Source organism: Grammomys surdaster, unplaced genomic scaffold (assembly GCF_004785775.1).
Source record: "Grammomys surdaster isolate TR1022 unplaced genomic scaffold, NIH_TR_1.0 126546, whole genome shotgun sequence".
NCBI classification, from domain to species: Eukaryota; Metazoa; Chordata; class Mammalia; order Rodentia; family Muridae; genus Grammomys; species Grammomys surdaster.
The window spans coordinates 6823700-6847935 of NW_021621338.1; the positions used below are offsets into that span (position 1 = coordinate 6823700).

At 41.4% G+C, this 24236-nt stretch overlaps 1 protein-coding gene across 1 annotated transcript in view; it reads right to left on the reverse strand.

Annotated features, from left to right (window-relative positions):
- Positions 1-24236, reverse strand: part of Epha4 (EPH receptor A4) — a 134160-nt gene that overhangs the window by 61229 nt on the left and 48695 nt on the right. The window contains exon 4 of the mRNA XM_028760580.1: positions 8682-8837. Coding sequence (XP_028616413.1) covers positions 8682-8837 — 156 coding nt within the window. The remainder of the gene's footprint in view (positions 1-8681; positions 8838-24236) is intronic.

The following is a 24236-nucleotide window of genomic DNA, read 5'->3' on the forward strand; positions in this document are numbered from 1 at the left end:
TAGCTGAAATGGTGAGCTCTAGGTATAGTGGGTCCTTGTGGCAAATAAAGTCTATGTTGAGCTTTGGCCTTTTCTTTTCTCTCTTTCTCTCTCTCTCTCTCTCTCTCTCTCTCTCTCTCTCTCTACTTTCTTACATGCACACACATGGAGAGAGAGAGAGAGAGAGAGAGAGAGAGAGAGAGAGAGAGAGAGAGAGAGAGAAGCACAGGCAGGCTAAGAAACTCAACCAAATTAATACAGCAACTTGGTTCCAGCTTTTATCAGAAATTCAGACTCCAAAGCAAAATGGGGACAGTGTTCTGGTCTTCACTGAGCTGTGCCCCTCTTCCGGACTCCTATCTTCCACTCCACAGGGTCCATAGGAGTTTCTGGTAAAGACTCCTTCCCTGGTGAAGGTCACAGGAGGGGGTGAGAGGAGCCATTACTGGTCCACAATGAGACATCATCCTCAGCTCGCATTCGGCTGGGCGCTGGATAGCAGGTGGAGCAGGAGTTCAGGCTGAGAGGAAAATCAAAATGCTGATAGCGAGGAAGATCCTCAGTTCTCACCCCAGGGGAGCTTACAAAAATGTATAATTGACCCTGTTTCAAAGAAGCATGCTGTGCATAACCACTGTATGGCTTCAGTGAGGACTGTCAGAGATGCCATCCAGAAATGATGGGGCTTGCATGATGGCAAGCCACTCCTAATTATTCACAGGGGTAGAAAAATCATAGTAACTTGGCTAAACGGTACTGGCAGATTATCCGAGCCCTCTGTCTTGAGTAAAGATTAATCACACCTATGCATTTCCTTTTTGAATATGCAGTACATTGTTTATTCCTGTGCATTGAAAAGTAGGTCAGAGGGGAAGATTCAATGAGATGGTAACCGAGCTTTATGAAATAGCATGACATTTTCAAACTCTTCAAATAACCAGCCAACACACATCTTGACACCCTTGTGTCGAGGTCAGTTTTAGGCAGGGCTCCTCAAGGGTTATGCACCTTGTTTTATAGGGTGGCCTAAGCTCACTGGTAAGGCCTGTGAAGAACAGAGATATGCCTTTATCATCTTTCCTTATTATCTCTCCGAAGCTGGAAGTCATCCCTGGCTTTTTAAATTCAGTTCTAGGGATTAAATTCAGGTCCTCAAAGCCTGAATAGCAAGTAAGTTACCCACTGAGCCATCTGCCCAGTGCCTCCCTCTCAACCTCCTCAGTTTCTTATTGTCTTCATGGAAGGATGCTACACTTGCTCTATTTGTCCTCACAATGCCAAAGGTAGTTATTAGAGAGAGAGAAGGGCAGACAGGGCTTAAACACAAGCTCATGTCAGATCTTGAACTTTTGAGCAGGTAGCCTAGAAATGGGACAGGATGAGATCTGTATCTGGTTCATCATAACCTCTTAGGTTGCTATCCTAGATTCCCACCTGAGTGATAAGCAGTGGGAACATACACTGCGAACTGAAACCCAATTATGATGGCGGAAAGTACATATCTCAATTTGATTCCCATCTTACCAACAAATACATTATTATGCTATCTATATGCTGTACAATATGAAAGATTTTCCCTGCAAATCTTAATTCAAGTATTCTCATACAAAAAGGGATTGATATCAGAGATGATTAAACAGTTAAAGATCACCCAATAGATCTCCTGAAACTCCCATGAACACTTTAGGGATTTTGTTTTTACTCTTTTGCCAAAGTAGTTATGAGCAATCTTCCCTACCTGTCCATACAATGACCTACTCTCATTACAGTATTAGCTACTTTGCTACCCCAAAGTAAAAAGAAATACTTGTTTCTGACGAGGGCTGGGGAAGATGTAGTATACTTGAAACTGAAGGATGTCTTTTATCTTATGGTTTAGACATCAAAGCCTTACTCCAGACATACCTCCCCAAATCCCTAAGCCACATTGCTAAGTATATAACTCTTTGGGGTGGGGGGAAAAACTGAATGGAGCATCATCAGGGGCACTTTCAAGAGCTTGTCCAGAAATGGATAGGAGATTCTCCAAATCAGAGCACTTTTCAAAAAAAGGGAGGGAGGGGATTGTTTTCTTCTGATCTTGGAAGCTAGTAAGGACGCTGTTATTTTAATTTGCATCCCGATTTTAACAACACAGGCACACAGCACCGGTGGCACCGGAGCTCGGTTTCCACCGAAGATTGTTCATCATTTCATTATGGCTCATTATGATGATAACTGCCAGGCAGCATTAGAAGTGAGGGCTTTGAGTAATAGAACTGAAATGGTGATTTTAAAACAATACACTTTCTAGAGGAAATACGGTGGCACACTAAATTCAATTACAGAAGAGGAATGCAGAGATAAAGTCAGTATCATCCTTGCTTGGAGCTTGGCCATTTCATCTGCTTGCCACCTTTCACCTGCAGAAAGCAGCATTCTCAACTCAGGACCTTTTAGCTTAGATCTGGGTACATTTGTGTTTATTATTAGCCTCGAGCTTTTCCAGTGTGGGCTGTCTTAAAAGCTGTGATTTGGGGGAGGCGGGGATATTTAAGCCACTAAGTGTCAATCAATCACTCTCATTTATTTGGAACAGCTGATGGAGTTACTCAAGGCCATTTACCCAGAGACAAATGCACAGAGACCCTTCAAGTTGGCAATGGAAAGTTACCATCTCTCATCTGCAGAGCCCCTCCGATCTTGGACACTGATAAGTTTTGCCTAACAAGTGAAACACAGAAGCAAGAATTTATTTTTTCAGTTGAAGATGATAGAGACCCACTCTGTGAACAGGGCTAAGCAAAGGAGCAAAGTGACACTTGTGGGTTTAGATTTTTTTTTTCTTTTTTTAGGTATACAAGGCTAATGACTTCCTTCATGAGGTATGCTGCTTACATATTTTGCAATGTATCAGAAATTGCGACAGTTTCCTTCAACATAATATTGATTGGTTCAGCCTCCTCACTACAATCACTGAACACCAGCTAAGCACAAAGGTCATAAAAGACTTCCTTTGCTTGCCTGGGAGACTTCCCAACTATGAAGAAAGCCAGACAGCATTTCAGAAGGGAAAGGGAAATTCAAGATGAGAAGGGGCTAGGTAGCCTCATTACAAAATGTGCATATTATTACTATTATTGTTATTATTCCATACCACAGGGGTGGCTCAAGTCATGCTATATAATTCCAGGATTTGAGAGGTAGAGGACCAAGAAAGAGTTGAAGGTCAACCTCAGCTAATAGAGAGAGTTCAAGGCCAGCCTGGGCTACCCGACACCCTCTCTCAAAAAAATTAATTAATAAAAAAAACTACAAATAAATAAATAAATAAATCCTGTTTGGAAAAGTGGTGAACTCAGATTCTGTCCCCAGGTTCACTGTTTTCTTGGGTGTCTCTCTCTGTGTCTATAGGCAACGTTGCCAGAAAATTACAGTGTTTTTCTCTTCTGATCAAGTTCTGTGAGGGAATGTGGAAGAAGCATTTACATTTCTGCTCTCTGACATCAATCCGTAGGGAGTCTGAGAGAACCACAAAAACCCAAACCAAAAACATGCATAGTGAGGGGACTTGGTTATATGACCTCCAACTGGGTTGGGTTATTTTTCAGAAGGAGACAAATGAACTATTTGATTTTCATTAAGAGCAAATGTTCTGGGTCCTTGAAATATCCTTCTAGAGTTTCCACTAGCTGAAAGTTACAGGCATGAAAGAGCATCTCTGAGCTCCTGCCCTTCAGACAGAGAACCTAGGTTAAATGGATAGCTGGTTTGCCCACCAGTCACATGATCACCTGCAAAACTGTCAGAAACGCAGAATCTCAGGCCTGGCCCTGGACCTACTAACCCATAAGTGGCTTTCATGTGGCTTCTTCCACAGTGATGTGAAGTGTAACACTGCTGGGGCTGGTGGCACCCACCTATGATCTTGAATTATCACAGCTGGGAGGATGAAGTAGGTAGATCATGAGTCTCAGGCTAGCCTACATCTCTAATTAAATTAAAAAGAGCTGGATGTCTGGTTCAACAATAGAGCTCCTGCTTAACATATTCAAGGACTGGAGTTCAATTCCCAAAAGTAGAAGGAAAATCAAGAACAACAACAACAATAACAAATACTAGTATCAATCTTTAGCATTAGGCTTCCTTCTTTTGAAAAGGTATGGACTACTTCTTTTTTAAACACTCAGACTGAAACATCTCAGTGTGCCTGAACACACACTCATGTTAGACTAACCAGTGGATCCCTCAAAAGTCCTCCAAACTTTAATTTTTCCAGGAGTGTGGACTGTGTGAACTTTTAGGTGTCTCCTTTGAAATTAGCTGGTGCGACTTGTATTTACCTGGTCTAATTGTTCCCCAAGTGAACAAAAATCTGATTTTACAAGCCAATGGAGCAGAGTCTCACTTTGGCCAGAAGAATGAGTCTCGGAGAGTGTGTTTTATTTCTTCATTAGTGTGCCGTCACAGTGAGCGATCACTAAATGCAGGGCTGCATAAGAATGCTTGGGTTAAAGACAGCATAATGAACAAAGAAGGTGCCTGATTATCTTGGCTGTCAGCACAAGGGAATTGGGTTCGTCACCTGGCTTAACCAACTGGGAAGAACTGATTAGCGGCTGAAATCCATTTGAAAGGATCCCCTGATGTTTATGTTCCCTTCCATCGCCACATCTTGTCAAGAAAATCCGAAAAAGTCGGCAATGGGGAAGATTTGTCTGTGGGTTATCAGAACAAGAGGTTCTTTGAGAAATCCCCACTGTTTCCTCTACTGAACCATCTAGTCAAGTGTATGGTAGAACAGGGCTTTCTGCAAAGTTAGAAACATTTATGTCTCTGCTATGTGTCTAGCACACACAATGAGCAACTGAATGTAAAACTTAACGCTACCTATGCCTATAGCTGTAGTCTATATTCAACAAAATGGGAGAAAAATCCTCAGACAAGATTCTAATCCTGCTGTCTCATCTAATAATACAGGTCCTCGAGTGTCCCTCTCTCTCAGGAAGGCTTCCAAGGTTTACATTATTAATCAAGTGAAGAAATATTAACTCTGTAAAGATGTGATATCCATCTTAACTGTATGAGATTAAAAGTCAGATTTTTGAGTCCTACCTCAGTGATCCTGAGGTGCAATGTAGGCACTGAATAACTGAATTGTGTAGTCAGTCAGGACAATAATCACAAGCTAGGATTGAGAGTCAATAAAATGGCGACCCTTCCCTGAGAGGTGGTTTGGTCAAGTAAGTAACCAAGTAGAGATAGAAGAGAGACAAACACTCCCCAGATTCCGACCATGTGTCTGTCAGGCCTTCACAAATATTTTCTTAATTTTTTTTTTTTTTAAAAAAAACAGCCATAAGAACAGAGAGTGAGAATCCCTTTCACAGATAAGGAAACTGGGGAGACATAAAACACTCTTTGTCACTAACCTAACTTGGATAGCACTAGGAGCTCTGGCTGACTGGGAAGTCTGTGAGCCTGTCATCAGTGCTATTTCATCTTCATAGAAGCCCTGGGGAGCAAGCCAGCAGGATACAGTGATGGCCAGCCCACAAGCCAGGCCCACAAGAGGAAAGAGTAGAGGCAATTTAAAGAATTGGGAAGAACCCCTGCTGTTCTTTATTGACCTTTATTCACAATTCAAAAAGCTCACAATATCAGGAAGGGGGGGAAGAGGATCGGACAGAAAAGTCATATCAATTTTTTTTAAAAAAAATTGGTTTCAGTTCGTGAGTTTAAAAAAAAAAAAACAGTATTTTTTGGGGGGGTTTTTCATTTGTGTCTTTGAAATGGAATATTACTTACAATGTATTTCGCAACAATATAAAATCTCATATAGCTATGGTGTAGATGGCAAACAGCCCACCCAGCACAACACACATATGACAATCTCCAGAGGTGCCCTACACTCCCAAGCACCGAGGGACAGTCACTAGGTTGGCACAAGGCTTAAGAGAATATGCTGGACAACAAATCAGAATCAGGAGAATGAAAAACCCGTTGGCCCAACTTTAAGTTTCCTGACATTGACTGCAGTCAAACCTTACCCAGAAGGAAGGAAGGAGTCTCTGTGTGAGAGTAGGTGGAGTACAAATACAAATAATACAAATAAAGGGCCATTATGTAAACATCAGGCCAAAATACTTCCTCTTAAGCCTGCTGTTGTGCTCAGAGTTCCCACCACTCAGGGGCTGTTGTTTGGTAGTGCTTGCAGACAGAGGCAGGGAGTTCATTCTTAAATCACCAAGTTTAACAGAGAATAAAACATACTGAAAAACTCAGGATTTTTTTTCTTTTGTTTTAAAGACAGAGTTTCTCTGTGTAGCCCTAGCTGTGCTAGATAGAACTCACTCTGAAGACCAGGCTAAGCTTGAACTATCTGCCTCTGTCTTCCTGGGATTAATGGTGTGCAGTATCACCTTCCAGCTGAAAAACTCAAGATAAAGGTTTAAAAAGCGAGAAGGGAACAGGGATGGCGTGGGGAGACCATGCAGAAGAACTAAGTTTGGGGACGGTTACTAAAATGGGAGGGTAGTTAAGAGACTCCTACTGCTATGAATGCAAGTAAGGCTAGATTAGAAAGTTTAACGCTTAATCTAGGACACCAGGCAAGAGACCCTCCAGGAGTATATACTTAAGTATCCAGGCAGTGCAGCTCCATCCCTGCGCTGCTCAGGGGCATCTCAGAGCTAGAGTTTATAAAACCAACAAGACCTACCTTACATGTATGTCACTACAGTGTGAGTATGTGATCAAGCTTAACATCCAAAGTGCCGGGCACAACAAGGTATGTATAGTGTTTACATCACCTACCCAAAGTGCCTGGCACATAACCTACACATAGTGCTTGTATCATACATAGTATAGTATTTATATCACCACAGTAGGTTCTCTTGTCATAAAAACCAATCTGGGGGGATGGCAAGTCCAGCACAATTCTAGGATGGACCTGAATGAAACCTCTCTCCTTTCTCCCATTAAGGGTGGGTGGTTCCTGATTGTGCTACAGAATAACCTCAACTGCTTAAAAACCAGGAACAGTTTCTATGTTCAGTGATGCTGGCCCAAGATGGTCCACCTGGAATTTATAGTATTTCAAGGTCAAAATTATAATAGTAGTAGTAGCAGTAATAATAATAATAATAATAATAATAGTAAGATCTAAAATAAATCAAGTAGAATTGTTGTGCACATTATAGATTCATAACCAGCATGAAGATATATAATAACTACAGTCCTCAGAGAGATAGAAAGGAAGTATTCCTTTTCAAAAAAAAAAAAGTTATTTATTTTATGTATATGAGGACACTGTAGCTGTCTTCAGACACAACAGAAGAGGGCATCAGATCCCATTACAGATGGCTATGACCCACCATGTGGTTGCTGGGAACTGAACTCAGAACCTTTGGAATAGTGGGTCAGTCAGTGCTCTTAACCTCTAAGCCACCTCTCCAGCAGGAGAGGAAGAATTCCTAATGCCCAAATTCCAAAGTGCTGTAGAACCTGATGTTTGAGTGAGAGTGAAAAGGGGATGCTTGATGCAGTCAAAAGAGACAAACTGAGCCCGGCGGTGGTGGCGCACGCCTTTGATCCCAGCACTCGGGAGGCAGAGGCAGGCGGATTTCTGAGGTCGAGGCCAGCCTGGTCTACAGAGTGAGTTCCAGGACAGCCAGGGCTATACAGAGAAACTGTGTCTCAAAAAAAGAAAAAAAGAGAGAAACGGTAAGTACTGTGTGAAGTTGCAATCAAGCTATGAGGATAACATGAAACATAAATGAGATTCAGGTTTACAGCTGGGTCTCATTTCAAATATTTATGTACATTGCAAAAAATCCCCCAAATCTCTAAATACAATGCTTTTCAGAACAGAGCTATATAATATAGCAAATGCTATTATTAGTTCTGCTCAACAGATGGGAAAATTAAGACTTCACAGGCTAAGGAATCACTTCGCTAGTAAACCATGGTTTGATAAAAAGCTTGAAGTCCTGTAAGCCACATTACCAGGCTATGCCCTGAAAGACAGTCCTCAACTAGTGCAAAATATGAGGGAAACACCCAGGGTTCATCATTCCTGCTTTGGTCAAGGTCACAGGCCTATGGCAATACCGTGGGAACATTGTCCAAAGAAAGTGTGAGATTTTCCTATCCAGCTTCACACCAGGCTTGCCAACCTCATCCATTCATTCACCCAGCATTTATTAAGTGCCTAATATGAAATAGGCATTTATTAGGGTCCTGGCCTAAGTGTTACAAACACCAAACTCTGACAGAAGAAGGAAGAGGTATAATGAAAACCAAAGCAATGACCTCAGAGTACTCTAAGCTGTTTCTTCTGGGACCAGAACATTCCCAAACCCTGCCCTCTACCTGTTTCTCCTGTGCTTGTCAAGTTACCCCCCAACCCTCGATGCAATGGTAAAGCCATTTATAAATTCCATTCTCAGCTGTAATTACACTGTCAAACAACCTGAACACTCAATTTCTGCTCCACAAAGTAGTCGGTTGGCAGCTGTGCATTTTGAAGGCAACCAGAAACAGTGGAAAAAGAGCCTTTCTTTTTCATAAGCATTTCGCCTGCTATGATAGAAGGGGATGCGTGCTTGATATCTAATTTGCCCCCTGCAAGGTTATCCTGGGAGAAGTCCTGGCAGCACCCTGCTAGGTGGTAATGAAAGCTGCTGGCATAGCAGAAGACAGGAGACAAGCAAACCACTTACGGGTGCAGGGCATAGAGGCAGCATCACTGTCAGCTCTGAAAAAGCCTCGGTCACAGGTGCAGGACGTGGCTCCTTCCCAGACAGAGTAGCTGTGCGGTGGACACTTGGCACAGGTGGCGTCCGTGGAAAGAGCTTTGTAATATCCAATTTTGCAAGCTATAAGGAAAGATAAAAAGAAAAGCAAACATGAACCACTGCAAGAACAACAGAGCAAAATGCGAAGGCATTTCTTTGATGGCAGAAGTCGGGGTGGGGTGAAGGTAGGGAGGTAGTGGTTTGAAATGCAGGGTAAAGCAACCCAAGACATGGAGTGATTGATAGGTCTTAATGGAACCCAGGAAAACTCTCTAGGTAGCTGAGGGTGGCCTTAAATTTCTCATAGTTCTGCCTCCTGCCTCTATCTCCTTGAGAGCCGGGATTGCAAGTGTGGGTGTGCCACCCTGGCTAGTTTATGCAGGGACGGCGATCCATCCCAGAGCTTTCTGACTGCTAGGTAAGCATTCTGGCAACTCAGCCACAGACTCAGCACCATAGCTTCTCTTCAAGGCTCACTGGCAAACCTAATGTGTCGAAGAGCCTTCAAAGGACAATGCCTTAAAACTAGCATGTTCAAGTAGAGTGCAATCGAAGTTTACTGGAATATCTCAGGGTTAGAGTCACTATCTTATCCACCTTACTGTAGCCCCTTTCTAAAGCACTGCTATCAATGTCTTTAAAAGGAAGAATCCCAGCTTCCAGCAGATAATAGCAACTTGTTACAGGTCAGCTTTGACCTCTAAGTCTTCTGCTCCCCAGAACTTGGATACACAACCACTTACTTTTGAAACTGAGGGTGTGTGTGTGTATGTGATCTTTGATTAATCAACTGGATGAAAATGTGTCCAAATGCTAACACAAAGTTGGTCAGCGGTTATTTCCTAATTATGGTTCCAGAAAGACTCAAATAGAAAACACAACAAAAGCATTTATAAAGGACAGGAGCTTGTACTGTATGAGCCATTTCCTTTCAGGACAGTACAATGGAGGCTACTTAAAGATAGAATCTGGAATTGTGTAAGATAATTTATTTAAAAACCAGCTAATAATACGGTATTTATTCTCAAGTGCACAGATTACCCTACCTTCATTCATTTTCAGTGCACATCCTCTGCCCCCTGCAAGGAGCACACTACAGAGGTGAATTCAGAGAACACAGGTTTTTATGCACCTGTGATCGGCTTTCCATGATCTCAGCTTTATAAACATCACACGGACACCAAGGACTACTTTCACTAATGTGGAAAAATTCAATGCTGCTGTGAAACCTCACCATAAAAATTAATTAATAGGGCTTTGCCACCTTCCCCCCCCCCCCCCGCTTTTTTTTCCTTCCACACCCTTTAATGGTTACTCTCCAAACCTATCTTAACCTAAAATAAAAACTGACTGGCCCCATCAAGTATTAAGGTCACACATAAGGACGCTGATAATTAAGTTATTCCATAGCATTTGAGGTTGGGAAAGAAAATGAGCTACCCACAATTTCCCCTGCGTGATTTTCTCTATGTTAGCTTCATTCATCATTGTCCTCAGAATGTGTCGATACTACCACAACCTGTGTGGAGGAAGGACCCGTTGCATAGCCCACTAGCCCGACATGCAACAGACCAACCATCCAGATATCTCTCCACAAGGACTAGATGTAGTGATCCACACGCGCTGGATTCTCTGTGGAGATAGGAGCATACAGAGTCGGCAGCCGCAGCAGTGAGCAGCCACACTGGTCCAAAAGCATCCACCCATGTACCGTCCAGTGAAGCCCGCCTCCTCACCCTATGGCCTGGCCAGCAAGAATTTTCCTTCTCCTCTTGCCCCATAATGACAAGCGGAGAAGGACTTTAGCAGGCGCTCAGAAAGGCGCAGTTACTTCACTCTTATTAACTAAAGTTGTTTATGGAATTCCCTTAACGAGCCAAAACTTTATGGCGTGTGGAGCACCAACAATAAATGTGCTCCCAGATCAATCTCTCCCTTGTTTGCTTTTCGGTCTTTCACTGGACCGAAGCATCTTTAGAAAAACAAATTGCTTTCGTGGCTGTGATTTATGTGTCTCCCAAGTTCATATGTATCCCATAATTAGATATGGTTCAGCTTGCAAGGTGCTTTGGGTCGTGTTTAAGATGGCCCTAGGGTTTTCATGAAAATCTGCCTACCCCGGACAATGGCAGAAGAAGCCTGCCAGGTCTTGTGGTCCCATATCACACAGGAAGAGCCCTAAACAAATGCACAAACTCCCTGAGTCTCTCTCACCTGTCACTCAGTGAGTCACATAGTACAAAAGCAACTCAGGTAACTCAAGTTAGGAGTATCAACAAGACACAAAAGATTTTAACGTCTTGTGAGCAGAGGTAAGGCAGTAGTGTAGAGACTGAGAGAGCCTACAGGCAAGCATTGACCTTGACAAGTTAATAAGCACCAGTCATATGTTAATGGAAGAGCCACAAGTTCCTCTAACCAGAGAAAAGGATAATGACTTCCATTTTAGCAAGCAGGAACTTTCTTTAAGCCCCTGAGGGAATGAGAGCTTTCCTCTAAATGCCCAACCTGGGAAAAGAACTTTTTCTTAAGGGACCAGACACTGGCTAACTCAAGCACACTTTCATTTTTTTTTTTAATCAACCATCAACATTTAATGTTGCACCAAGAGAATCGAAGGTGATGATTAATAGAAATTAGTCAGTGGCTGATTAGTATGATAACAAAAACAATGGATTCTACCAGAAGATGTTTCTTCCAATTTGTTAAAAGGTCAAAACTTACTATGTACTTCGCCAGTGAATTAAAGGGGAGAGAAAATGCATGAGTTTATATAGTTTCTTCTTTTCCTCAATGTTCATATCAACATGCTACCAAGGATAAATGACTTTATTCGAGAGAAATACAGAGTTCTATTCCAATTTAGAAAATTGAAAGCCGCTGTTCTTTCAACACATTGACTATTTTCATCTCTTAACTTCTTGCTTTTACAAGCACAAGCAAAAAATATAAAATTGTCATTGTGCTATTCTCGGCAGCCCCTGCCACCCTTAACTACATTAAGACCATGTTATTAATATTTCAGGATTCTTAGAAAGGCTCTTTCAAAATATAGTAGTGGCTTTTCACAAACACAGCCATTTTGCTGCCTACGTTCAAAATGACCTGCTAAATTGATGGTTTGGTACATTTCTTTGCTCTGTGTGGTTCAGCCTTTCAGAATATAGCCCATAGATGCAGTAAGTGCATCCTGCATCTATTCACCACTCTACTTAAGCATCTTAAGAAGCTCGCCATACCTTTTATTTGCAACATAATTCCTGTGGAAGATGCACTTGGTACAATACATAGTGACATATACTTATTTCTCATCTTTTTTTCCCCCTGAGTTGATTGAGAACTGCTGCCCTGTATTTTTGTAGTTATGATTCTGTGAAGCAAATCCAATGTTTTCTCAAGAAGTGTCTTTCTCCATCCTGTATGTCCCAGTAAAGGTGGTTAGGATGGGTCACCTCTGAACTGTCTCTCATGGAAAGATCAACTCAGTACAACAAACTTCCATCTAACCCCTTTAGTTTTACCTTAATCACTTCTTTATGCTAACTTGAAATAAAGGAAAATGGCAGAGGATAAGAAGGAAAAGGAAAATATGGAGGAGCAAATGGAAACATTTTTCCTTAGTTTACCTACAACCATAACTTTAAGATTCTTCACCAAAGGTAACAGAACATAGAGCTTTTAGTGGTCTACACTCTGAAATCTCAGGACACAGGAGTATAAGACAGGGAAGAGAGCCATGAATTCTAGCAGCCTGGCATACACAGTTGAGAGCCTGTCTCAAATCAAATAAAAGCTAATGTAAATTCTGAATTTTTAACTTATAGGGGTTTTTTTGTTTTGTTTTGTTTTGATTATAGATGCAATGAGCTGGCTGTGCCTACTCCTTAAAAAATTACCTTGAAGACAGCATACAGGAGGCTGAAGGCTAGGAGATCTTGAGTTCCAAGCCAGAGTTCAACACAAAGAACAACAACAACAAACTCTGGTATGGATGGTTAATGGCCACTTTCCTTCGAGAATTAGAAAAATGATTCACAGCACCTAGTAGTTGTCTTCATAGTTCATTTTAAACTGATTTGTAAAGTAACTAGTAACTGCTCTTTTGGTGGCAGATGTCAAACAAATTATTTAATTAGTTGCCATAATGACTCAGGTGTTTGAAGTATTAATGCTATTTCGCAGATATGCAAGAATCCAAGGTTGTAAAAGGAAACTTCCAAGTCATACAGGCATCTCACTCCAGAGCTCATGCCCCCCTAAAGGTTTGCATGCACCGCAGTGAGCTGAGGATAGACCTTTCAGCAACATTTGGATTGATTCACTAAGAGGATGGATGGGGAAGTACAGTGATGATGTTTCACTGCTGCCTTCACCACCCATTGCTGTCATCTGTGATCTATTGTCTGGTTTGAGATCTTCTAGGGCTGTGACTTCCCTGCTGAGAACTTGAGGTGAAGCTGGTCTATGAGACCAGCTACAGCAGTAAAGTACACTCCAGGCCTCAAGCACCTAACCTCACCCCCTACACACACGCAAACCTGCTTAATTTCACAATTATTGTCTATTGAAATCACACATAAAATGCCATTACGTTGCATTTCATCTCAGGGCTTGGGGAGATGATTCAATGAGTAAAGAAGATGCTTGCTGCATCAGCCAGAGGGGCGTGAATTGGGATTCCCCAAAAACCCTAACAAAAATGGCAGGTGTACCATGTGCCTTTAATGCCAGCTCTAGGGAGACAGAATATACTGGAGTTCCAGGACCAGCCAAGGTAGCCAAATTCTGCAAGCTTCAGATTCAAACAGATCTGTCTCAAAAAATAATGGATACTCAGTGTAGACCTCTGGTCTCCATGAATGAGTGTGCATACACATATACATGTTCACATCATATAAACATGTGGAAAGACATATGTACACACATTTTTTTTCAGTGTGACCAGTAAAACTTAATCTTAATCTACAATCTTCCATTATATTTCTCTTTCATAACATTGCTCTGGAAACTGTAGCATTGAGCCTGGAAGGCAGGCACACACACACACACACACACACACAAACACACACACACACAAACACACACACACCCTACACCCTTGCAAGCTATGGGGCTATACCAGCAGAACCCAGAAACCATCTTTTTCAAGACACCCAGAACCTACCTCAAAGAACCTGATGAATTCCCTTAAACTTAGTTTTCAAAGAGCTAATCTCTAAGCAAAACCTAATTTGAATTACAGTCCAAATAAGTGGTTGTAGGTGTTGGGTGGGGGGGGCAGTTAAAAGTTACCTTTCCAGGTAACAAACTGGTATCTCAGATAGAGCCTCCAGAAGGTCAGAACAGAAATTCCTATAGTTATCCTCTGGGAAAAATTTGAGCCATTTATGCAAACTGGTCCCTAAGGATTTTTGGCTATTGACCCAAAGGCCTCTCTACTTTTCCATGGATGTGATAAAGGTGCACAATTTCTACATTCTGTGTACCAGACACAGTGTTTATTTTGGAGTATAAACATCAAAGCCACTTACTGACCATTCCAATAAATCACTTCTGTAATTAACGGTTCACTTCTATTTATAACTTAAGAATACATGATAAGGAAAATAATCTGTATGATAAAGGATTGCTGCATTCAAGATTTCATAAAAATGTGCAAGCCTCAGTAACGTTTATTTGGAAAAGCTGGAAACATTAGGCAATGACCCTCCTTCCAGCACAGAGTGTAAAACTGAGGCAAAAAGAGAGAGAGAGAGAGAGAGAGAGAGAGAGAGAGAGAGAGAGAGAGAGAGAGAGAGAACTAATCACAAACAAGACTGGCTTTCTCTTCAAGCAATGTGATCTAATGTTGCTACCATCCTCTGCGACTTCATCCTCTTGAAGCTCCATGGTGAAGATGACTGACAGCTATTACAGGAAAGAAGCTCTGGTTCAGGACTCCCAGACTCTGCTCCACTCAAACAGTAAATATGGCCAAATGCTGCCAGATACATATTATTCAAATCACGTTGGTATATTAATAAACGAAAGTGGACCATTAAGAAGACCTTAAAGATTAGCTTTCATTGGAGTCAGCAAATCCTTCTGTAGAGCCAAATAGTAAATAACTTAGGCTTTACAGGCAAGCTCTGAAGAAGAAAGATACTATGTAACAAAATAGAAAACAAATTGTTAGTGGTACGATTTGAACTAGTTGGAATGGTTAATTACTTTTATTGTATTAGATATTTACTAATGAGGAGAACAGAATTCTTTATTGGAGATATAACATTTCTCTTAATTGGTCTTCAAGGAAAGTATTTTCTATTACCCAATCAATTGCAAATGCCATCCATAAAAACATTACTAGCTTTCAGGTCATATAAAAACTGGTAGCAGTCTGGATTGGGCTCAGGGGGCTCTACACTGTCAGCCAGAGATTGAGCGGGCCTAAAATGAATGCCTTGCCCAAGGTTCCTTTCGGGAGCATGTTAGAAAAGACTGGAATCAACAAGCCCTGCTCTCAAAATAGTAAACTTCCTATCAGCTTATCTTATTGGAAACTCTGATTACTGTTATACACCACCTTTAAATTGATTTTTCTTTTTGTTAAAATGGTGTAGCCAGACCAGGTTGGGGGAGGGGGAGAGGGAGGATCATTGCTACTCTATTTTCTAATCCATGTAAACTCTTCCAGAATCCTCCAATTACAGTGCTGATTACTTCTAAATTCACATCTCTTCTTGACTACCCAGAACTGGAATGGTTCATCTACATCATAAAAGATCAGGCTCTGGGTGTGGAGGTACACACCTTAGCTCTCTAAATACAACAAAGGTCAACCTTGGGTAGTAGGGAACTACAGCCTGATTGAGTTAGACAAGATAAAGATGGTAAAGAGAATCAGAAGAATAAGCAGAAAAGATAGCTCAGCCTTTAAGAGAAGAATGCCTATTGTTCTTTCTTAGGATCTGGCGTTCAAGTCTCATCACTCAAATTGAGCAGCTCACACCTGTAGGTAACTATCTCCAGGGGACTGATGTTTCTGGCTGAGGTAGGCACCAGACTTGCATGGCACACAGAAACACATACATAATTAAAAACAAACTAAATCTTTAAAATAATAATAGTGGGGCTGGAGAGGACCTGGGTTCATTTCCTGTATCTACAATTAGTGACTTCCTGGGACAAATGCTTTCACTGCCTTGTGCCTGTGGAATAGGCTCATTCAACCCCAACTCAGACAAGCACAGAGAAGGGCCTAAGAGCTTAGCAAGATATAGCAAGTTATAGTCTTGGATTAATGCTGGGGATTTCTAAACTCTACTTTGTGACATTAGAGGACCAAGGAAGACCTGAAACTGAAGAGAACCTGAGGCTAAGTTCTTAGGAGGTTCAGTAAATTCCAATTTCAGTTTAGTGTTTTCTAATCTGCCTTCCTCTAATGACACGTGTGACTATTAAGTCAAACGCCAGGCTCCATGGTTATTATTGTCTGAAGGGGCCCAAGAATGTTAATTTCTTTAAAATTCTGAGGCTAATAAAAACCCTGCTATAGCAGATACCACATTTTGAGAACTGCCTAACTATAAACAGATCCATCTCTTAGTGTGTGTGTGTGTGTTTGTGTGTGTGTGTGCTTGTGTCTGTGTGACAGGGAGCAGACTTCACGTGCCCTGCTCTATCACTGTTTGCTTTATTCTTTTGAGACAGGATCTCTCACAGAACTTGGAGCTAAGCAGGCAGACAGCAAACCCCAGAGATCCTGTCACCCATGGTCTCCATAGTACACAGACACACAGACACATTAGGTGCTGGAACCTGAACTAGATCCTCATCATCCCTGTATTATCAAGTGCACTGAGCAATCACTTCAGCTCCAGGCTCATCTCTGAATGAAAAAGTCAATGCATAGTTCATAGCAAGTAAGTTCAAAAAACTTTCTTTTTTTTTAATCTAGAGGACAAGTAATAGGCTTTGCAGTTTGGGAAGGGATGTGTCAGAGATGTGACACTTTTGTAATGCATGAACAAATGATGCATGACAATGCTTACATTATTCTGCACATAAATAATATGCCCCTGATACTTAGAAGACAGAACCTGCTGAAGGTCATGGTCAAAGAGTACCAGGTACCAGGGTGAATGTCTCCAGTTCTAGAACTGGAGAACAGAGTTTCAAGGATCATCTGGGCCCTGAAGTTGAACACTAAGCTAAACAAAAGTGAAACCTCATCTCAAAACCTGAATCAAGGTAAACTTACCAACTAGTACTGTCTCAAATTGGCAGCCCATAACATCAACGCTGTGGATATAATTTTTGCCTTTTAACACTATGTTCCTCACACACACATACACACCTCCCCAATCTATGTCTCCTTCTACATATTTCTGGCTCTTTGATAATAAGATAATAAGTTCAGGAAGGTAAAACCGAATTGTTTTTAAAGATTACTAAATACATTAACAGTTTGGGGGATCTCTAGTGAGCTCTGGGGAATACAGAACGTTTATACTATTCATAGAAAATATTTTTCCTATAACAATATTTGGGCAATCTCTAAGAGATACACTGTGTAGTTTGGAACGCTCTAGCTTGGTATGAGATCCTCAGGGCACTGTTTTCAAAGGCTCTCAGGAGGTGTAGTGACACAAAGGTTCCAGACTTTAAGCCAGTTTGCTAAGGACTCCCTTCTTTAAAAAGTTGAGGATATTTGGGACAGAGATGTTTTATAATCAACAACAACACGAAAGTAATAAAGGATGCTATGGACAAAAGAAATGATTTCTTATGAAATGATTCTATCTCCTCCACATTCCTTTAAAACTGTGCAATGATCCATGCAGAGAACAGTGGGGACCAGATTTGGTTCTTAGTCTATGAGTTTGGAGAACAAAAGCCCGGGCTGCAGCAGCCTACACAAGCCTGGCTACCTGGCTCCAGTAGAGACAAGAGATGGTAAAAAAACAAAGTCCTAAACAATGTGACCATAAAAGAAGAGGAAGAGAAAAGGGGACCCAGGGACACTCCTTCCAAGTCCATTTTGCAGATATTGACAGAAACTTTGAGAGGAAGAATAGAGAGGTGGGGCCAGAGTGTGCAGAAACAAGTCCTGACCAAGGGAATCCTCTGGTTGATCATGTCCTCAATACCAGATTGGTAAAACTGGTAAAAGAAGTCCTTGCTGTCTTACAATAACAAGATGGGTCTCAGGAGGTGAGTACTTCTGCTTTAGGGTGGGGCCCTCCTCACTGATAACTGCCTACATCTTGAAAACACTGGATTCTTGGAATCCAAGGTGACTCAGGGGCACAGATTAAAAACAAAGACTTATCTCAGTGGCAAAGTACCGGAGGCAGACAGAAGGCAGTAAGATGAAGGCTTCCACCCTGCTTCTTGTCCTCTGTGGATCCTAGTAAAGTCAATACTTCAAAGCACCTCTCAAGTGTCTATCTATTGGATATGTGAGCTTGAACAAACAATGTAAGATGTCCACATTCTGATTCTCATCTGCACAAGTGACAAAGGAGATTGGGTAAAAACAAATCCCAAAGGAATGAAGTAGTGTGAGGTATGGTTAAGCTGTTTCCTCAGTTACCTGTTACAAATACTTATCTCCTGAATGGGGCAAAAAAATAGGGATAAGCCATACTGAGGTTTTTTTTTCCCCTAATATTAGCTTTTCTAAAATAAAACTGAATACAATTTCTATCCATTATAATTTTAGTCTACCCTTATTTTTTTTTAAAAAAAGATTACAACAATAATTGAATTAAACTCATTATAACTACAACTTATTTAGCTGCAAAATTAATAGCAGGTAATTTTTATTTAACAAAAGTTTTAATTGGATAAGTGACTGAGTGAGCTTTCCTGTGGGTTCTTTCTTTCCACCAATATTGAGCTCCCCCTCCTCCTACAAGCCCAGACCTATTTGGGTTCCCCATCTCCTCTCATTCTCTTTAGAACTGGCTTTCAGAAAAACAGACAAGATGGGGAAATGACAGAAAGTGTGCTGAAAATTGCCTTGCTCTTTCATGAACAGAAGGCAGTATAATCCCATAAATAGGTGGGCAATTCCAAAATGTCAGATGTGGATGGTTTTTAGGCGAGGTGCAATAAATCCTCAAGGAGCAAATTGGAATAGAGCTTGCTCATTTTAAATTAACTCCATGAAAGTTATTGAATGTTGGCAAGGAGGAACACAAGGAAGAATTCTACTGTGGCGAAGAGTTAATGAATGCATCCTGTCTTGATGGTCAAAAAAATTTTTTAAAGTATTTCCTGAAGTTTTGTATGGCCGTTCCATTTTTTCTGAAGAAGAAGCTATCCTGTGTCTGTAACAAACTTCAAGATTTTGTTCAATGAGATTAGAGGCCAAGTTAGGGTATTGTTTCCTTGGGAGACATCTACCATACCTTGGTTTTTCAGTAGGTCTCTGTCACATCAGGATAAGCTGGCCAGTAAGCCTTGGTGTTACAAACAAAATAAGAATTTCAGTGTTACACAAAGAAGAAGCTGAGCAATTATTTTTTTTTTTTCCAAAAAGAGTGCACTGTAATCTGGAAGTGAATCTTAGCCAGCCCAGCTACCTTTGATAGAAAAAAACAAACAAACAAACAACAACAACAAAAAAACCTTTCTCATACCAGGGATCTACCCATCTCCACTGTATCTGAGATTACTGGTCCATGCTTGGCTTTTTGCCTGGGTTTTGAGAATCAAACTCAGACCATCATATTTTAGGGGCAAGACTCAGCCGACTTCCATGCATATTTGGGGTGGAGGTAGAAACAAATGGATAAATTGTTTCAACTTGATAAAGTGGTACCAATTTTAAAACAGATGCGGACAACAGCAACCTGCAATCACAGGAAAGGCTTTTTTTTTCTTTGTTATTTTGAAACAATGTATTTTTCTAAATAAAGATCCCTCTCGCCTACTCTAATTTTATCCTCATTTTCCCAATTAGGAAATTGAAATTTTGCTATATAAAAAATACAAATCTCATATTTGAATATCGCTGAGGGGAAAGGGGAGAAACTATCAGGCTAGTCCCGTAAAGCATACAAGCTCATCAAGTTTTATGTACTTCTCCCCTTTTATTATGGTGTTTCTTCTAAATTTTACATGAGAACCCTATAGCTTTCTGAGGTAAACTCTGAGATTAAGAAAATAGCTTGATTTTCCTCAGCTGATTTCATAAGTGAACAGAACTTGAATGAATGACTCTATAAAAAATTCAAGGTCAAGAAAAAGCTGGAAGCATGCGTTTGCCTAATATACTGAAGTGTGTATTATTCAACGGCTGAAATTTGTAAAAGCCACATTGTAAAGAAAGAAAACCAAAGCTGGGGCTGAAGAAAAGCCTCAGAATGAGTATTTGCAGCTCTTGCCAGGGAACCTGGGTTCAGTTCCCAGGGCCCACACAGGGGCTCACAAACTATCACAAGTCCAGTTCCAGGGGATCCATCTGCCCTCTGCAGACATCAGGCAAGCATGTGGTATGCATATATACATGCAGTCAAAACATTTATTCACATTAAACAAGTAATCCGAAAAAAAATAAAAAGAAGGGTTAAGGACATACTTAGTAGCAGAGACCTTGCCTCACAGGTTCAAAATCCTAGATTCACCACTGTAAAAAAAGTTACTAATTAAGAAATATGAAGAAAGCCAAATATTTTAGTATGAACTAAAGGCTGAAAATTAAACAAATGTCTCCTTTAATTTGAATATAAAATCACTGATAATATCTGGGAAGACTTTTGAAAGACTTAAATAAGTTACCATCTAAACTTTCCTTATGGCGAGGGGGGTATATCTGTCACATCCAGGACATGCCAATCAGGAGTCACTAACAGTGACCTTGATCCTTGTGACATTTCAGAGCACAAGGCTTTCTGATGAGTTTCTATTGTCTTCGTCCCCCTTTGATATTTAGGGTGTATTCAGATTAGTTGCTCACTAGAGACCCGCTGGTGACAGCAACAGAACAGATCAGGACAGCTGCTTGCTCCTCACCCCCACCCCACTCTCCCCCAACTCCTATTTAATGCCAGGATCAGTGTGGGTCACTGTACGTGCATCCGATCGATCGCTACAAGAGTCGCACACTGGTTCGGCCACAGAGCTAGTGTGTGTTTCAGCAAACAGGCGTTCAACATTTTTCTAATCATCACATTAGCAATCCTGAGGATGACGTTACTGAACACATTCTAAGAGCTAAGAGACTGAGACATGAAGTTGTTGTCACCAGGGAGGGAGCAGATCACAGCTTACTCTCACATCTAGTAGAGGGGACTTCAGACAAAGGGGGGATTCTTTCTATTCGCCTCTCCAGGAGGTGCAGATGCACTAAGCAATGGAAGTAATAGTAGGGGGGAAAACCTGACATAAGACCCCGAAGGAAAAAAAAAATCTTCTCCAGGAAGCCAGCTCCACCTGCAGAAGCTAAAACAATAGTTGTTGTCAAAAAACAAAACAAACAAACAAACAGTAGAGTGCGGGGGGGGGGGGGGGGGGGGGCAGCACTGAAGGTGTTTACTAAGCTGGTGACTGGCAAAAGAACCAACACTTTAGTTTCTCTGTCTATTTAAAACCAAAGGCTGCAGGGGAGACTGTGTAGGGATGAAATATGTTGTAAAGCTGGGGCCAGAGCAAAAGAAACACGTGTTAAATAATTATTTGATTAACTCAGGCAGCCTAGCTAGTCATTGTCACCCATACGACTTTATAGCCAGAGTTGTCACCAGCCATGATTTATGCCTCTGAAATGACTGGAGTCATAACTGCTGCATGAGCTTCTTTCCTTTTGTTATGTTGATGGGGCTTGAGGATTTCGGGGCAGTAGTAGGAGTCGGGAGTGGGGCGGTTTCAAAGAACTCAATCCCCCTATCCCATGCTGGCAATTAGCAGTGTCTTCACCGCGGAGTTTTTGAATCACTGTCACCTTTGTGTCCTTCAAACATTACATGAGTTGTGAATTCTTTTTGAAAGGATTTTTTAAAGTTCTGGGTCTACATGATGTTTTAAAAAAGTGATTTACGTTAAGCAGATATGATCATGCTAAACATCTGTTCTTGGTATTACATGTTAGTGGATTAAAGATTTTATATAACTATCTGCCAGCATTTAATATGTGTTGGACTATTCCAGGCTTGCTTTATGTCTGATGAGAAGAACAAAATAAAACCCTCTCCAGGCGTTCCCTGAAGAGACCTCGTCTAGACCAAGTGAAATTTATGGAGAAGCTGCACTGTCTGTTTTCAGTTTGATGCAGAGCAGAACAAGGGGGTCATTGCAAAGACCAGCATCCCAAACACCTCGGGCAGCACTGATGGTCTTGCTGTAACACAGATATTGCTAGTACCAAACTACCATCTTATCTTCCATCACACTCCTGAAAGCTGAGTGTGTGTGTGTGTGTGTGTGTGCTCATGCACCGACAATTTTTTGCATTACAAACTCATCAGCGTGAGTTGTCATTGTCCTAAGAACTCAATTTAAATTGCACAATCTAACCTAGCAGCCTACCAGGAATGTATCTATGAGCTCTCCACTGAACCACATCCCTAGAGAAGCTGTAAGACGATCTGCATTCAAATCCCCTCTTGCAAAGCACGAAGACTGAGCAGGTCTCTGGATGCTCATTACAAGCCAGCAAGAGGGGCTGGTCCTATCCTCAGGGACCCTCAGGTTCAGCAAGTGCTGCCCCCGGCAGTCCAGCTTTCTCTGACATCAGATTGAATTCATGGGAAAGGGCAAGATGCCAGAAGTGCTTACAGGTGAATTCTTTGTCCCTTTCAAGTACATCTGACTAAGGCTGATGACTTAAAACGTGATTATCTTTTGTTGGGAAGGATTATCAGTTAGGTCAGAAGATCACTTCCAGATGTAAATAATAAATCACAAATAGGGAATAGCAAGCCACAGATTTGTTCATTCTCATTTAATATTCCCCGTATCAAAGCCGAACAACCTGGATGAAAATGCACTGATAAACAGGGCGTGATGCTAAGTGTTCCCAGAATGTCAGTCAGGGAAGAAGGGGAGGGTGGGGCCTTGCATAAGGAGCACCTGGATTTTCCCTCTAAAAGAGGAAGAACTGGAGGGAGGGAGGAAGGGAAGGGAAAGAGGAAGGGAAAGAGGAAGAGAACGAGGAAGAATAAGAAGATAAGAAGAGGATTTATAAGGAAGAGGGAGGCCAGGGGAGAGGAAATGGAAAGGAATTGGAATCTTCACCAAGGAAGAGCAAACTTTTGCCAATTTGATAACCTAAAATCACCCCAGAGCTACAAAATACTTATTCACCCAAAGAGATCTTTAGAGCAGCTCCCAGAAGCGATTGTAGACAGCATGTGAGGGTTTATTCACAAGATGTAGTGTGCCTGGATTTGGGGAAAGGGAGTCTGAGATATTCAGTAGTACTTACAGTTCTTGCTTATTCATTCCTGAGCAACTTACAAGGTGCTTCCAATCAGCTTATTATTAAACAGAAATTCTTATTTTTTTCCCATAGCAACAACTGGATCATTGGAAACCAGGCTCAGATTTGAAAGTAAGATAGAAACAGTGGCACCGTAAATCCTTCTCCCAATGTTGGAGTGCATGTGTAAACAATGTTGCAATATAGGTGGTCACACTAAGCCCAGCTCAAAGCTGCTCTCCTCCAAGCTAGGTTAAGATTTCATAATTCCTTGTGGGGTGGTAGCTGCACAGGCCTTTAATATGGTTCTCTGAGTTCAAGGCTAGCCTGGTCTACAGAGTGAGTTCCAGGATAGGCAGGGCTACAGAGATACCCTTTCTGGAAAACTCAAAAAACATTCCAAGTCCTTTTGTACACATAACCAAGAGTCCATACCTTATAGGCTGGCAAAAACAGAAGTGAACACCGGATATGGAAGTAGAAACCGGAAATGGAAAAGCTGACTCTTCTATTCCAGCTTTATATTATTTTATTATACTTATTTTATATATACTTATATAAATCCAGTGACTCTGAAACAGCCTAAGACATTTTAAGCTTGGATCAGGAGCTAGCTATTCAGTACCCCAGGACTGATCTGATCAGTGTGATTTATTCCTAGATTTGAACTTGGCCACATCCCTGGGATGAGCAAGGAATGAGTTGTGAGGCCATCTACAATACAACTTTGTTCCCATTAAGATCATCCTTCTAACTCAACTTCATCTTACCTGTCTTACAAGATTCCCGCGACTCTTCTAACTTTTAAAAAATTTCACACCCTTACCTCACTTTGGAGGTGTTGCGGGGATGGGTTGTTTTGAGAGAGGTCTCACATTTTGACTGAGGCTGGTTGAGAACTTTTAACTGTAGAACAGACTAACAGATTAGCATCAAAGCTACAGAGATCCTCCAGTCACAGTGTCCTGAATGTGAGGATTACGGAGGAAAGCTTCCATACTATAACAACTACGCTGTGGAGTCATTAGATATACCTGTGCAGGGATCAGCATGGGGTAGGGGATGCTGGACAA